Source organism: Bos indicus x Bos taurus, chromosome 10 (assembly GCF_003369695.1).
Source record: "Bos indicus x Bos taurus breed Angus x Brahman F1 hybrid chromosome 10, Bos_hybrid_MaternalHap_v2.0, whole genome shotgun sequence".
Taxonomy (NCBI): domain Eukaryota; kingdom Metazoa; phylum Chordata; class Mammalia; order Artiodactyla; family Bovidae; genus Bos; species Bos indicus x Bos taurus.
The window spans coordinates 788,993-806,435 of NC_040085.1; the positions used below are offsets into that span (position 1 = coordinate 788,993).

Below are 17,443 nucleotides of genomic sequence, written 5' to 3' on the forward strand. Positions count from 1 at the left end.
GATTTAGCTACTAAGGAAATCAGATGTTTAAACAGTTCTCAATGGCCATATTTTTGCAATAATTTATTAATGAGAAGCAAAGGATAGTAAATTCTTTGGAAGCAAAATCAATGTCCAGAATGTGGGGAATATGACATGTGTTTTACTTACAAGCCCAACATCCTTTGTCTGAAGCACATCAGACTGTCTCCAGATGTCCTGGGGGCACCAGGTTGGCTTTTCTTTGCAGCAAAAGATAGTCATGCTTTTTCTTCTGCACGTGTCTTTCCTTCTTTCCTTCCTCTCTCCCTCCCTTCTTTCTTTTTGTTTCTTTCTTTCTCTTTCTTGATTTGTTTGATTCAATACAATTTACAGTCCAAAAAACTACAGGGGAATGAGCCACATATGGACTGAACTTCTGGGAAAATTTTTTGTTATGCATTATCAATACATCCTACCATTATTAATGATTGCATACAGGAAAAATACAGCTTTTACACTCTAGTTGAAATCTATTATATTGTTACAATCAGTCATAGGTTATGCAGTGGATTTCAGATTGATGTATGCACTCCAGTTGGTTGCTAAATTCTCTGATGTTATCTAATAGTAGAGAAATGTAAGATTATGCTGGATACAGTTCTCATTGCTTTTAAAGAGAAGGCAAAGAGTAGATAATCAAAACACAAACACCTGGTTTAAAAAAAAATTGTGGCCATTTCAAGAACCAGGAATCTTAAAAAGGCGAAATACTAATCAGATGACTGAAGACACAAATTATGTTTCCTCAGATGAACCTCACAGTCTTGCATTTTGCAGTGGGGACAAATCGTTTATCTGCTGTGGATTTCTTGCTTAATCACAAGGTCAGGGTAGATATTGCTGATAAAGTAAGCCCATCATTTGGTAGAATGGATTCAGTTCAGTTCAGATCAGCTGCTCAGTCATGTCCGACTCTTTGCGACCCCATGGACTGTAGCACGCCAGGCCTCCAAGAGTTTACTCAAAGTCATGTCCATTGAGTTGGTGATGCCATCCAACCATCTCATCCTATTTCGCCCCCTTCTCCTCCTGCCGTCAATCTTTCCAAGCATCAGGGTCTTTTCAAATGAGTCAGCTCTTTGCATCGGGTGGCCAAAGTATTGGAGTTTCAGCTTCAGCATCAGTCCTTCCAATGAATATTCAGGACTGATTTCCTTTAGGATGGACTGGTTGGATCTCCTTGCAGTCCAAGGGACTCTCAAGAGTCTTCTCCAACACCACAGTTCAAAAGCATCAATTCTTCAGCACTCAGATTAGAGCATAACTATTGTAAGGGGAAAATCTGGTCACTTGGGTTATCTTTTCTCCACATACACACAAACTGTTTCCATTGACAGTATTCATTTTGGAAAGATCTCTTTAAAGAATATGCATGTCATGTGCTCTTTGTATTTGGTGACAAAACTGTTTCTTCATTACCAATAGGACTTAGGCTTTTGCTTATTTCCCATGTTGACCTTATGTCCAGTAGCATGCATTTGTAAGGATAAAATAGTTGCCCAGAGGATCAGTTGCATAACCCAGAGGTGAGGACTCTGGTTCAATGTGGGCAGCACCTCCAAGTCTGGGGAAGAGGCCGACGAGGTAAATGGAAGTTCTTACTCCAGATGTAGACAAAGGCTCCCAGGTGGAGGGCAGGTGGTGCTCAGAGGATAATACAAACATCTACTCTCAAAGCTGCTTTCAGTTCAGTTCGGTCGCTCAGTTGTGTCTGATTCTTTGTGACCCTGTGGACGGCAGCATGCCAGGCCTCTCTGTCCATCACCAACCCTGAAGCTTGCTCAAACTCATGTCCATCAAATTGCTGATGCCATCCAACCATCTCATCCTCTGTCATCCCCTTTTCCTCCTGCCTTCAATCTTTCCCAACATGAGGATCTTTGCAGTGAGTCAGTTCTTCACATCAGGTGGCCAAAATATTGGAGCTCCAGCCTCAACATCATTCCTTCCAGTGAATATTCAGGGCTGATTTCTTTTAGGATTGACTGGTTGGATCTCCTTTCAATCCAAGGGACTCTCAAGAGTCTTCTCCAACACTACAGTTCAAAAGCATCAATTCTTCGGCGTTCAGCTTTCTTTATCATCCAAATCTCACATCAGTACATGACTACTGAAAAAACCATAGCCTTGACTAGACAAACCTTTGTTGGCAAAGTAATGTCTCTGCTTTTTAATATGCTGTCTAGGTTGCTCATAACTTTTCTTCCAAGCAGCAAGCATCTTTTAATTTCATGGCTGCAATCACCATCTGCAGTGATTTTGGAGCCCCCCAAAATAAAGTCAACCACTGTTTCCACTATGTCCCCATCTATTTGTCACGAGGTGATGGGACCGGATGCCATGATCTTACTTTTCAAAATGTTGAGCTTTAGGCTAACTTTTTCACTCTCCTCTTTCACTTTCATAAAGAGGCTCTTTAGTTCTTCCTTGCTTTCTGACATAAGGGTGGTGTCATCTGCATGTCTGAGGTTATTGATATTTCTCCCAGCAATCTTGATTCCAGCTTGTGCTTAAACTACCACACAATTGCACTCATCTCACACTCTAGTAAAGTAATGCTCAAAATTCTTCAAGTCAGGCTTCAACAGTAGGTGAACCATGAACTTCTAGATGTTCAAGCTGGATTTAGAAAAGGCAGAGGAACCAGAGATCAAATTGCCAACATCCGTTGGATCATCAAAAAAGCAAGAGAGTTCCAGAAAAACATCTATTTCTGCTTTATTGACTATGCCAAAGCCTTGGACTGTGTGGATCACCACAAACTGTGGAAAATTCTGAAAGAGATGGGAATACCAGACCACCTGACCTGCCTCTTGAGAAACCTATATGCAGGTCAGGAAGCAACAGTTAGAACTGGACATGGAACAACAGACTGGTTCCAAATAGGAAAAGGAGTCCGTCAAGGCTGTGCATTGTCACCCTGCTTATTTCCCAGCATATGTCTCAGTAATCTGGGGCGTGTTCTTTTTTTTTTTTTTTTTTGCTTTTCCATACCTGAACTTTACTGAAAATAAGAGAAGACATAATGCAGTTTCAGTGGTAGCCCAAATTACTGCTAAAGGCTTATACACTTCAAAATGGAAGGCCCCCACAGAACCTCATTCCTTGTTTACTGATTTGTATGCTATACATTTATCAAACTGTCTTCCAGGTTTACAAATACAATTGATCACAAGAGGCAAATAAGATGTTCTGAGAAGGCTTACTTTTTGGAAGGCACATTTACAGAAGTTATAGATGACTTTTTTAATGTAGTACCATGTTTATTGGATTAAATACTTAACCATTTAATGTACAATTGTACTACTGTTTTTATTAGGGTCTTAGTTTGGACTGATGTAAGAAATATACCATAGGCTGGGTGGTTTCTACAACAAACATTTGTTTCTCACAGACCTGGAAACTGCAGAGTCCAAGATCAAGACGGTAGCACTTCCAGTGTCTCATGAGAGCCATTTCTGGTTTTCTTCACTCTCAGTGGAGAGCAGAGTGAGGAGTCAAGCTCTGTGTCTGTTTATAAGGGCACTAATCCCATTCATCAGGGCTCCACTCTCCTGACTTAGTTAGCTCCCAAAGGCGTGATTTTCAAATCCATCACACTGGAGACTAGACTTAACATATGAGTTATTGAGGGACACAAACATTCAGTCCAGAGCAGGGTCCTATATTTTTAAAAAATGAAAATGTATCAATGACAGAGTTTTGGAGTGTTGGGTACCTGTCTCATTTCCCCTATAAACCCTGTGGGTTTTCTTGTTTTTATTGTTGTTTGCCTTCATTTTAAAAGAGATTTATTTAAGAATTTTTTTCAGCTTTGTTGAGGTATAGGTGAAAAATGAAATTGTGATACATTTAAAATGTACATAGTGACGATCCAGTGTGTGTATACATTGTGAAAAGATTCCTCCCATCTAGATAATTAACACACTCATCATCTCCTTTCTTTTTTTGGTGAGAACATGTAAATTCTAGGCACTTAGCAAATTTCACTTGTATAAAAGTCTTCTCAACTAGAGTCACCATGTTATACATTAGATCCTTAGACCTTATTCATAGATTTTTTGACAGAGATAAAAGGAAATAGAAAAGCAGACACATGAACTTACAGATAAGGATCCTGAGGCTTAGGGTTAGCTAAGCTGAGCAAGACTGCAACCTTTGGAAGTGGTAGAGACAGAGTTTGAGGTCAATTTGTTTGAGTCTACAGATCATGCTCGTAATGTCTGCTCTGTAGACTTCTTTAACTTGGAGCCTAGGGCTCAGGTCTCGATTTTCCCCAAGTCACAACCCTTCATTCCCACCTCCCTGAGATAACCAGTGTTAACTGCTAGCTGGTTCCTTTCACACTTGTCTGCCTGCTCCTCTGGTGCACAAGTCTGAGTCCCCCAGCATCGCTGCGGGTCAGTAGGTCTTGAGCAGAATCTCAGCCTCTCTTATGCACGTGTATGTGTATACACACACTTACATGATTTTATACAGAGAGTGTATTTTAAATAATTTATACATAAGTAGAATTCTTTTTATAACTTCAGTCTTCTCTGGTTTTCCTTTTTTTGCGTAGCTTCCTCTTCTCCAGTAACTGCATTTAGTAAGTAGGATCTGTGTGTTTATTTCTGTACTTTTCCTCTTGCTCATGAAATCATATCCACATTGCTAGCTTTCCACCTACTTACCCACTTACAATAGATATAGATACATACATAAGCACATATGAGTTTTTTCGGTCATTGCTTGTTTTATAAAAAATGGGATTGTATTGTATTTTCTCTGCATCTTATTTTCCACATTTCATAGCTACCTAATGGAAATTTCTCCAACTGTTATAGCCCTAATTAATTATTTTTAATGCCTACATGATGTGGTGTGACTGTTCCTGATTTGTTCAGTGCTCCCATATTGATGGACATTTATTTATCTTGCTGTCGGTTTTAAGGGTTGCAATTAATAACCTTGTGTATGTAACATTAAGTCCAGAAATTTATTTTCACGGGATAGAGTCCCAGGAGTGGGATTGCTGGTTGTATTTAAAATTTTAATAGATATTTCCAGATTGTTTAAACTGAAATGGTTTCATTTCCACTAATATCTTAATAGAGTACTTTTTTTGGTCCTTGTTGATTTGTAAGGATACTTCATATATTATAGAAGGTAACCATGTATCCGTATTAAGTTACATTTAAAAAATCTATCTTTTGTTTACTGACTTTATTTATCAACTTGTTCCTTCTATAACTTTTGAATCAAAACACTGTACATTATAATCTAAACTTTCTTCTAGTATGTATATTGTTTGTGTGATTTTTGCGTATGTATGATATGATACAGGATTTAATTTTGTTTTTTTTTTCCAGATGATGAATCGCTTGTACCTGTATTACTTTTAAATGTATTCATTTTCCCCACAGAATTGAAATATCACTTTTGCTGAATACTGGGCTCTCTCATTTCTTGATCTTCAGCAGTTAGGTATTAACCTGGCTTTTGTTGGTTGAGATAGTGTGGTGGCTCGCTCAAGTGATGGGTTCCTTTCTTCCCTTTTCTTGAGGAAGCATGGCTTGACAGTACTTCACCGTGCAGCCTGGTCTGGAAGTCTCGAGAGCATACTCATGTTGATTAGAGCTGGAGCGGAGCAGAGAGCCAAGAGGCAGGTAGGTGTGTGGATCACACCCGGACATAAGCCCTCTCTCGCAGTGCAGGAGGGGGAAGGTTACAGAGTAATTACTCCCCTCCCCTGGCTCTCTTTAGGATGGAGTGAATGCCCTCCACTCTGCAGCTCAGAGCAATGGCGTGCGCACCGTGGACCACCTCATTCAAGATCTGGGCCTGGAGGACCTGGACCAGCCTGACGAGGTGTGTTATCACTGTGGGTCTCAAATAACCCCCACTAAATTGCACTGTCTTCCTGTCCCTGCTGGAACTGCCAGAGCAGCCGGCGCAGATGGACCCGGCCCTGTAGCTGACTCCTCCCGCACTCTGGCAGACCACAGAGCAGAAGGCAGTTATCGGTGCTGGTGGTGGCCTTGGCCCCTGCATGTGGGCAAGGCAGGAAGTAATGAAGAAGCACTCTCTACTCCCTCATCCTGGCCATGGGATGGACAGCATCCACCCTGTGTGGGTGTCTGTATCTTACTCTGTGATGCCTGGCCTTTTGGGAATGTACTTGACCCAAGGCGGTGCTGTGATGAGCCATGGAGTATACAGCAATTGCACCATACTTGTCTCTATTTTTTTCTTTTCATAAGAAGTATGGTAATAATAATAACAGCTACAGTGGCTCTAGTGGTAAAGAACCTGCCTACAATGCAGGAGACATAAGAAATGTGGGGGTTTGAGCCCTGGGTCGGGAAGATCCCCTAGAGGAGGGCATGGCAACCCACTCCAGTATTCTTGCCTGGAGAATCTCCATGGACAGAGGAGCCTGGTGGGCTGCATAGAGTCCATGGGGTCGCAGAGCTGGGCATGACTGAAGCAACTACGCACCACTTATTGAATGTTTATCAGTGTGCTTGGCCCAGAGGAAAGCTATGTCCACACATTATTTCAGTGAGAGCTCTAGAGCTCAGCACATATGGATGCTTAACAAATCATTGCTGAATGACTTAAACTGTTAATCCCCATAGTAATCCTATAATGAAGAAATATCTTTATTTATATTTGAGGAAGTCAAGGCTCAGAGACACTAACTACCTGGTCTGAGGTCCCCAAACTGGAAGGTGGCAGAGCCAGGCTTGAATTCCGCTCTGGTGAGTCCAGCCACCGTGCTGTACTGTCCCCCTTCTCAGAGGACCGTGGGCACTGCCCATGCACTAGGGAGCAGCCCTTTCCAGGCTTTCTCACAAGGCAGTGCCCTCTGTGGGGTGGGCATTTGGATTTCAAATGGGACCTCCTCTTCACTGTGCCTGTTGAACTTCATTCTCCATTGAAGACTCTCTAGAAGTTAATCAGTAACATTCATTTTATTTCATCTCTTTTAGGAAACTTTCACATTTTTTTTACCTCAATCTTAAAAATAATAACAAAAACTTTTGACAAATGAAGTCTATACCTTTCTTTACTTCCTCTAAGTATGACTGAGCAACCATACATTTTATAGCCTGGAGCAGACAGACTTGGCTGAGGTCTGGGCGTATATTAAATATGAGGGTTGAGCAAGTCCTGCAACTGCTGAAGTCCTCAGTGCTTGCCTCTGGGCAATGGGGAGAATAAAACCTATTTCACAGTGGCACCAAGGCAGGATTTTGAGGGACGTCTTGACCTCCATGTCTCTTTCGATCAGCAATATCTCCATTCTTTGATGTAAATGATTTTCATACTTCCTCAGTCTTATGTACAGATACCTCTGCCTGTGAGCCAAATGGCAAGCCATTCTCCCACCCCTTTCCAATCCGACACCAACCCTAAGCCATTCCCATGTAGCAACATCAAAGTAGCCATTGCCGGGATGCTTAAATGAGTTAATGATGACAGAGCACTCAGCAAAGAGCCTGGCCCATGGTAAGTGCTCACTGAATGGTAGTTGTTATAACAATTATTATAGGGTGTCTTGTTTCCTCAGACTGACAACCATCATCAAACAGCATTTGATGTCAGGATGAAGAAGTCAGACACTCCAGTTTGATCCATGCTAACTAGGAGTGTGGCCTACGATTGAATTCCATTCAAATCAGCAGATGTGTGTTCACAGCTGGTTTTGTAAGAGACACAGGACTGTCTTCCTTTTCAGTGGGCTCTGGAGACAGCTGTGTGTGGGGAAGATCAGACAGGTTGAGGGGGCTCAATGACCAAAGCAGGTTTACGGTGCGCCTTCCCCACTTCTGCAGCTTCTGCTGGGCTTCCTGTCTGTTATCTCTTTAGCTGGCTCTAAGTTTGCCCTGTCCCACTCCTCTCCCTCCAACTCTGACCATTTGTTGGGGAAAAGGCTGAAGAACCCCGACTATGCAGAGCCAGGTGTTCAGCTGAAAGATCCTAAAACGAAGCTGCAATGAGAACCATATGCAGAATGAACAAATCATGAGTCCCCTGGGTCATCTAGGGAGCGGAGTCTCTGAGTCCCATTCCTAAAGAAACCTGGATTCATCCATGGGAGAGACAGTCTGTCCTTTTTCTGAGATCTGTGAATGGGGTCAAGGATATTAGCCAAAGCCAGTGGGAACTGGGATCCAGAGCTCAGGGTCCGCTAATTCATTGTTGGTACCACATTTGTATTTGCTTAAAGGTACTGTGGAGCTCATGAAATTCACTGAATGGAAAAGACTGCTCCACCTTCACAACTGCCTTTCTTGCCCAGTTTCTTATCCACAGAAAGTGACTGAGAGCCTGTACACCTGCCCAGAGTTACTAATTCTTCTCATTAGCCTTGGAGGGAACTCCAAAAGCTCACAAGGAAAGCAGAACAGGGAGGAGGTTTTTATTAATCAAATGTATGTAAGTAGGCCCAGAAGAGATTGGGTAGGATGGCAGAGATGGAAAGCACCGGAAAATATTTTGAGGTTTCTCCCAACTCTGTAGCTCTAAAAAATATGTGGCCCCTCCAGAGGAGAGAGATTAGAGCAGCCAGGAGAAGTTAAGCATTAAGTAGTCTAGATATTTGGACTCTATGTGTAACTTCCACCCAGTGATCAAAAATAAGTACTCAGACCAAAAAGTTTGGAGAGGGAGGGACACTGAAGGGAAGGGCCTCAGAGGCCACTCATGTATCTGGATATTTACAAAGTCTGGTGGTACAACATGAGGTTGGTTCCAGCTGTGTAAAGAGAGGACCTTCCATTGGTTTAAAGGAATCTTACAGGAAGTCTCTAGAGGTCCAAACGCAAAGAAACTCATCCTTGTTGAGAAGGCTGGAGATAATGAGCATGAGGGTCTGAGAAGACAGCTTCTTCTGTGGACCTGTGGGCCACACCTCACAGCCTTGAAAGTGAAGTCGCTCAGTCGTTTCCGACTCTTTGCGACCTCGTGGACTATAGCCTACTAGACTCCTCCATCCATGGGATTCTCCAGGCAAGAATACTGGAGTGGGTTGCCATTTCCTTCTCCAGGAGATCTTCCCAACACAGGGATCAAGCCCGGGTCTCCCGCATTGCAGGCAGACGCTTTACCATCTGAGCCACCAGGGAAGCTCAAGTGTTTCTCTTCTAACTAGGCAGAAAGGCCCCACCAAGATTTCATCAAACCTGTTGCCTCTCGTCTGGGGAGAACTGACCCAGCGGCTCCCATTCACAGCAGTTCCATGACTTCAGAAGCAACGCACTGCTCTTCCAGCACTTTCTGCTGAATGTTCTCTTTCTCTCTCAAATATCCAGTTATGTAGGGACCCACTGCTTTCCCCTTTTGCTGAATTCAGCTGCGAATTCCTCATAGCAGGTTGGACTTTGGGCTGTTTGTGAAACTTTTACTCAACTTGGTAACTTGTCAAATAACCCTGCTGCTGCTAAGTCGCTTCAGTCGTGTCTGATTCTGTGCGACCCCATAGACGGCAGCCCACCAGGCTCCCGCGCCATTTTTTTTTTTTTTTTGGCCTGCGCAGTTTGAGGATCTTAGGTCCCCTACCAGAAAAGGAACCAGCAGGGACTGAAAGCTAGAGCCCAAACCACTGGACCCCCTGGGAATAGCCAAAGCTCCAATTTTAAACAGGACACGGCTATGAATTTTTCTCAAACGGCAGAATATTCCAGAGTGTACATCTTGGAGGTGCACGGTACAGACAGACAAAACACCTGTGCGCCCACCACGCAGTTCAAGAAAAAGGAAACTAGTCTTTGTAAGGAGACCACTGAGACTCGCAGAAGCGCGGAGCAGCCAGCAGCCTCTGTGCTGCCCCCCCCCAAAAAAAAAAGAAAGAAAAAGGAAACTGTCAAACTTTGAAAACCCTCAACCCACCGAAGGGAGGAACCACGGTCATGAATTTTGTGCCAGTCACTTGCTATTTTTTTTTCTTTTTCAACTTAACAGCAAAGTCTGTAACAGAAATCAAACTCAGACATACACAAAACATCTGAAACCCGGGTCTCCGCTCGGTGCGGCGTGTGAACGCCAGCCTGCCAGCCCGCCGCTTCGCCCCCTAGTGCTGACACAGGGGCGCTGCGTGGAGACAGCTTTCCCAAGCGGAGAGGCCGCCCACTTGCCTTATTTGCATACCCACCGTGCGCTGCACACCATACACGTTTAAAATTATAAAACTTCAAATTTTCTTTTACCTATGTGTTCTGAAATTAGACCGTTCTTTACAGAGTAATCTAGAAATTTTTGTTCAGGCACTGGCTCTCGGTGTTAGCTAGTCACTCTCACTGTTCTAGGAGTTTCTGTTACTCGTGCTGTGAATTGCAAGGCTGTAGGTTATACTCTGGTTTCTCTTCAGACCGTATAAATCTTTCGCCTTTTACTAAAGATTTCCGTGGAGAGAAACAACTCTGAGTCTAAAACTAATTTTTTGAGGCCTTGTTTTCACAAGGCTACTTATATTGGTTAATGAAAGGCTTGTTGGGTTTGGTTAGAAAAGTGTTTGTACCTATGATGGTGCAATCCAGATTTGATATCTCAAGGGGAAAAATCTGCTGGAGAAAAAAATGCTAAGTCACTTCAGTACTCTTATCTGAAAATCCCAAGTGAAAATTCTTGTAGGTTACAATCCACGGGGTTGCAAGCAAAGAGTAAAACACCACTGAGCCGCTTATGGAAGTAAGGCTGTTAAACTGTATATTTTTCTGTTGGTTTTGGGGGAGTATAGTGTAATCCCCGGTTATTAAAGTGAGAATTGTATACATGTTATCTTTAACTCAGTCAGTTTGTTTTGTCGATGAGTTAGTACTTCGCATCAAGTGGCCAAATTATTGGAATTTCAGTTTTAGCGCCAGTCCTTCCAGGGTAAATTCAGGACTGATTTTTTTTAACATTGAATGGTTAGATTTTCTTATTAACAGACTCTCAAGAGCCTTTCTCAACACATTAGTTAAAAAACATCAGTTTTCCAGTGCTTAGCTTTCTTATATAGTTTAGTTCTCACATCCATACATGATTATTGGGAAAAGCATATGTTTGACTAGATGGACCTTTGTTGGCAAGGTTAGTGTCTCTGCTTTGTAATATGTTATATGTTTTCTTCCAAGGAGCGAGCGTCTTTTAATTTCATGGCTGCAGTCACCATCTGCAGCGAATTTGGAGCCCACCCCCCGCACCCCAACATTTTTGGACTGCTTCCCCATATATTTGCTCTGAAGTGATGGGACCAGAAGCCATGATCTTAGTTTTGTGAATGTTTTTTTTTTTTTTTTTTTTTCTGAATGTTGTTTTAAGCCAACTTTTTCACTCTCCTCTTTCACTTTCATCAAGAGGCTCTTTAATTCTTCCTCACTTTCTGCCATAAGGGTGGTGTCATCTGCATATCTGAGGTTATTGATATTTCTCCCGGCAATCTTGATTCCAGCTTGTGCTTCTTCCAGCCCAGCGTTTCTCATGATGTACTCTGCATATAAGTTAAATAAGCAGGGTGATAACATACATCCTTGACCTACTCCTTTCCTGATTTGGAAACAGTCTGTTGCTCCATGTCTAACTGGTGCCTCTTGACCTGCATACAGATTTCTCAGGAGGCAGGTAAGGTGGTCTGGTATTCCCATCTCTTGATGAATTTTTCCATAGTTCATTGTGATCCACAGTCAAAGGCTTTGGCATAGTCAATAAGGTCGAAGTAGATGTTTTTCTGGAACTCTCTTGCTTTTTCGATGATCCAATGGATGTGGGCAATTTGATCTCTGGTTCCTCTGCCTTTTCTAAATCCAGCTTTTCTAATCACAAGTGATTAATGAGAAAGTGTATGTTTGTTTTCCTTATTTGAATACCAGACCACCTGACCTGCCTCTTGAGAAATCTATATGCAGGTCAAGAAGCAACAGTTAGAACTGGACGTGGAACAACAGACTGGTTCCAAATAGGAAAAGGAGTACGTCAAGGCTGTATATTGTCACCCTGCTTATTTAACTTATATGCAGAGTACATCATGAGAAACGCTGGGCTGGAAGAAGCACAAGCTGGAATCAAGATTGCTGGGAGAAATATCAATAACCTCAGATATGCAGATGACACCACCCTTATGGCAGAAAGCGAAGAGGAACTCAAAAGCCTCTTGATGAAAGTGAAAGAGAAGAGTGAAAAAGTTGGCTTAAAGCTCAACATTCAGAAAACGAAGATCATGGCATCTGGTCCCATCACTTCATGGCAAATAGATGGGGAAACAGTGCCAGACTATTTTTGGGGGCTCCAAAATCACTGCAGATGGTGATTGCAGCCGTGAAATTAAAAGACTCTTACTCCTTGGAAGGAAAGTTATGACCAACCTAGATAGCATATTGAAAAGCAGAGACATTACTTTGCCGACAAAGGTCCGTCTAGTCAAGGCTGTGGTTTTTCCAGTGGTCATGTATGGATGTGAGAGTTGGACTGTGAAGAAAGCTAAACGCTGAAGAATTGATGCTTTTGAACTCTGGTGTTGGAGAAGAGTCTTGAGAGTACCTTGGACTGCAAGGAGATCCAACCAGTCCATCCTAAAGGAGATCAGTCCTGGGTGTTCATTGGGAGGTCTGATGCTAAAGCGGAAACTCCAATACTTTGGCTACCTCATACAAAGAGTTGACTCATTGGGAAAGATCCTGATGGGGATTGGGGTCAGGAGAAGAAGGGGATGACAGATGGCTGGATGGCATCACCAACTCGATGGACATGAGTCTGAGTAAACTCCGGGAGTCGGTGATAGACAGGGAGGCCTGGTGTGCTGTGATTCATGGGGTCGTAAAGAGTCGGACATGACTGAGCGACTGAACTGAGCTGAACTCAATCTTTCTTGATGAGCAGTTAGTTATGTGTGAAGTTGATGGGGATTTTGATTATTTTAGGGGCTGGTTAGTTAAATAATTTCAGAAAGAAAACGTGGTTATTGTTTTTTTTTTTTTGTATCAAGTTTGAAGTCCAGGGTGTATTTTATGATTGAAATGCTTTAATTGGGACTGTTTTGTTTTTAAAATGCTCAACCAGATTGTAACTAAAAAGAAGCCAGCTCAAAGTATAATAGACTATAGATCTTATTCTCCCTTCATGGCTTTAGGGCTGGATTGTCTGTTTTACTTATTACAGGTTTGGTTATTAGAATAATGTTTTTCTTGTTGAGACTGTGTAAGGCTTTCTTTCCCTAAGAATGAAATGGAGTCACAGATTTCTTAGGGCAGGCAGGTGTAATAATTTGTCCCCAAAGCGAGTGTACCCATTTATACTTCTGCCAATCACCTATGCATATTCCCATTGTTTCTCAGCCTTACTGGGCCTTGGTATATTCAGGTTTTAAATTTCGCCATCTGGTAGTCAAAAAGTTATTATATCTTAGTTTTAAGGTACATTTCTTTAATTACTAATGAGGTTGAACATCTTTTTAAAGACGTTTTGGGCATTCATGGTATCTCTTCCATGAAATGCATGTGCTTGTCTTTTGCTGCAATGTCATTTTCTAAGTGGTTGTAGTTTTTGATACAGACTCTAGAGACTTTATTTTTTAAGTAAGACTTTGGTTTTTATTTATTTATGGCTGCACTGGGTCTTCATTGCCACTCGGGCTTTCCCTAGTTGCTGCGAGCAGCGGGCTACTCTCCTGTTGCAGCTTCTGATTGCGGTGGCTTCTCTCGTTGCAGAGCACTGACTTCAGGCACGCTGGCTTCAGATGTTGTGAATTGCAGGCTCTAGAGCACAGACTCAGTAGTTGTGGCACACAAGCTTAGTTGCCCCATGGCAGGTGGGATCTTCCCAGACCAGGGATGGAACCTGAGCCCCTGCACATTCTTAACCACTGGGTCACCAGGGACGTCCTCCAGAGTCTAAATACATACTCTTTGCTGGTTATGTGGTGCAATTTCCTTCTCCCAGTTTAAGGCTTCCCTGTCCAACTTTTTTAGTCTCTTCTGGCGAACTGGTCTAAATTTTAATATTGTCAGATTGATCTTATTTTAAAAAATTGTATTCTGATTTTGTGCTTTTGTGTGTGTTTAATAATTCTTTGCCTCGTTATTAAATTCTATATCTTCATATTATATATATATATATATATATATAATTTTTTTCTCTTTTCTTTTTGGCCATACTGCACAGTATGCAGAACTTCCTCTGTGTGCTGTGCTTCGTTGCTCAGTCATGTCCAGAGCCTTGTGACCCATGGGCTATAGCCCGCCAGACTCCTCTGTCCATAGAGATTCTCCAGGCAAGAATACTGGAGTAGTTTGCCATGCCCTCCTCCAGGGGATCATCCCAACCCAGGGATTGAACCCAGGCCTCCCGCAGTGCAGGCAGATTCTTTACCATCTGAGCCACCAGGGCAGTACAGAACTTTCTCTACCAGGAATTAAACCTGTGCCCCCTGCAGTGGAGGTGGGGAGTCAACCGCTGGACCACCAAGGAAGTTCTGTATCTTTTAAAGTTATGCTTTTCATATTTAAGTTCTTGATTCATCTGGAACTGAATTTTTGTGCAGTAAGTCCTCTACATATGAACCTTCACATTGTGAACTCTCAAAGAGGCAAATGTGTGTTCACATGTCCAGTCACATACGCTGACTCACGTGTCTGGCGTACATTGTCATGTGTGTGCATCCTCTACAAATGGTTGTGCTTTTGTGTACCTTACTGAATAGTGCTATGTAGAGTACAGTAGTACGGTAGCTTTATTTCAGCCCAGGATGTCCAGAAGCAAATGTAACAGCAGTGGTGATGTAGCCGAAACTAGTATACTTTTCATGGTACTATATTGTGAGATTAAAAATGTTTTCTTTATTTTTTGTTTTGTTATGTATTATTCATGTGAAAAATGTTATAAACCTATATGCTACTGCTGCTGCTAAGTCACTTCAGTTGTACAGTACTATATAGCCAACTGTGTTATTGGGTACCTAGGCTAACTTTGCGGGACTTATGAACAAACTGGACTTAAACGAATGTGCTCTCAGAATGGAACTCATTTGTATGTGAGGGACTTATATGGTGTGAAGTGCGGGTCACTTTTATTTCTGACAATCACCCAGCACTGTTTATTTATTGCTGTCTCTTCCCCACTGATCTGCAGTGACAGCTCTGACAGACATCAGCTTTCCTTGCAAGAGTGGGAATGTTTCTGTGCTCACTGTTTTTTTCTTCAAACCACTCTACTGTGGTGTGATTGACCTACAAAAAGCTGCACATGTTTAAGGTGTACAACCTGATGAGTCTGGAGTTAAGTACAGACCCGTGAAATCGTTACCACAATCAACGTTGTAAACACTCTGGGCTCTCCATTCTGTTCCGTGGGTCCAACTTATCTATCCCTGAGCTAATATCACACATCTTAATTCCTGTGGATTTATAATAAGACGTGAAAGTGGTAGGCTTAATCCCTCTCTTTGGTTTTCTTTTCAGGAGTAACTTGGCTATCCTTTGTTCTTCCAAATATGTTTAGAATAGCCTTCTGATTTCCATGAAAATTCCTACTGGGGATTTCCCTGGTGGTCCCATGGTTAAGACTTCTGCCAATGCAAGGAAGGGATGCAGGTTTCTATCCTTGGCCGTAAGCTAAGATCCCACATACCTCATGGCAAAAAAAAAAAAAAGGTAAAACAGAAGCCATATTATAACAAATTCAATAAAGACAAAAAATGGTCAACATTAAAAAAAAATCTTAAAAAAAAAAAAGAAAATCCTATGGGATCTGAATTTATTTATTTAATTAAATACGTTATTTATTTTTGGCCATACTGCCTGGCATGTGAGATCTTAGTTCCCCAACCAGGGACGAAGCCCCAGCCCTTGGCAGTGAAAGCATGGAGTCCTAACCACTGGACCACCCAGGAGTTTTCATAATTTGAATTTACTATCTAACTACATAATTTTTTTAAAACTCCTTTTCTGATATTTTTTCTCTTTTATTATTGAACAGTTAACATATACAACGTTGATCTTATATAATATGAAGTAGAAATGATAGTGGACCTCTTTTTCTTACGCCTGATCTTAAAGAAATGCTTTTAAATATTTCTGCATTGAATATGATGTTTATTTTAAGTATTAGATAACTTTTATCGAGTATTTGCTTATACTCTCTGTTTACTTAAGTTTTGCTGCATCTATTAGGATGATCATGTGCTTTCTTCTTTTAAATTGTTAATGTGGTGAGTGACATTGATTTCCAAATGTTGAGCCAATTTTGCATTTCTGGGATAAATTTGTCTTAGGCTGCTATGACAAAACACTATAAACCGGGTGACAGCTGAGACTTCTTTCTCACAGCTTGGGAGGTTGTAAGTCCGGAATCAGGATGCCAGCACGGGGCTGGTTCTGGTAAGGGTCGTCCTCCAGGTTGCAGACTGTTGACTTCTTGTATCCTCACAGGGCAGAAAAGAGAGCCAGCTAGCGCTCTGGCCTCCTCTTATTTATAAGGGCACTAATCCCATCCGTGAGGACTCTACCCTCATGGCCTAATTACTCTCAAAGTCCCTGTCTCCTAATTCATCTCACTGGGTTTAGGGTTTCAACATATGAACTTGGTGGGAGGGGACACAGACTTTCAGCCCACTGGAAAACCCAACTTGGTTATATTATTAATTTATTTTAATTTTTATTGCTTTTTAAATTTGTATTTAATTTTTATTGCTTTACAATGTTGTATTAGTTTCTACCCTACAGTAAAGGGAATCACTATACATGTGTATATATATATATTTTTTTGTTGTTCAGTTGCTCAGTTATGTCTGACTCTTTGTGACCCCATGGACTGCAGCACGCAAGGCTTCCCTGCTACTGATGCTAAGTCACTTTAGTCGTGTCCGACTCTGTGCTACCCCGTAGATGGCAGCCCACCGGGCTCCCCCGTCCCTGGGATTCTCCAGGCAAGGAGTGGGTTGCCATTTCCTTCTCCAATGCATGAAAGTAAAAAGTGAAAGTGAAGTTGCTCAGTCGTGTCCAACTCTTCGCGACCCCATGGACTGCAGCCTACCAGGCTCCTCCGTCCATGGGATTTTCCAGGCAAGAGTACTGGAGTGGGGTGCCATTGCCTTCTCCGCAAATAACCCTGCAGTAAACTTAAAAATGAAAAATAATTTTAATGAATAACTGCAACACCTTAGACTTATTCATGTGCAAACAATTTAAATGCATTGAATTAAGACATATTAGGTTAAGTACACATTAAGCTAACACAGGAAAAAAAAAAAGGAACAGAAACTCTGAACCATTCTCATTTTTGCTAATTAAGAAAGGGATTTAGGATACTGAGTTGTGGTTGTCTGGGGTCTGAAGCCTGAGGTGCTGACACCAGGCTCCACAGTCCTCCAGGCAGAAAATCTCCCTGCCTTACAGTGAGGACCGTCTCCGTTCTTGGAGACAGCTGCACTGGGTAGAGGCCCATTCGAACATAATTTAAAAGG

The 17,443-nt window shown here is 42.1% G+C and overlaps 1 protein-coding gene and 1 non-coding gene across 2 annotated transcripts in view; both read left to right on the plus strand.

Annotated features, from left to right (window-relative positions):
- ANKDD1B (ankyrin repeat and death domain containing 1B) overlaps positions 1-17,443 on the plus strand; it is a 74,581-nt gene that overhangs the window by 11,988 nt on the left and 45,150 nt on the right. Inside the window, 3 exon segments of the mRNA XM_027552745.1 lie at positions 771-869; positions 5,571-5,669; positions 5,767-5,871. Of these exon segments, the coding sequence (XP_027408546.1) occupies positions 771-869; positions 5,571-5,669; positions 5,767-5,871 (303 nt within the window).
- Positions 10,356-10,471, plus strand: LOC113900561. The gene has a single exon (XR_003513194.1). It is a non-coding gene; the product is annotated as a U5 spliceosomal RNA (small nuclear RNA).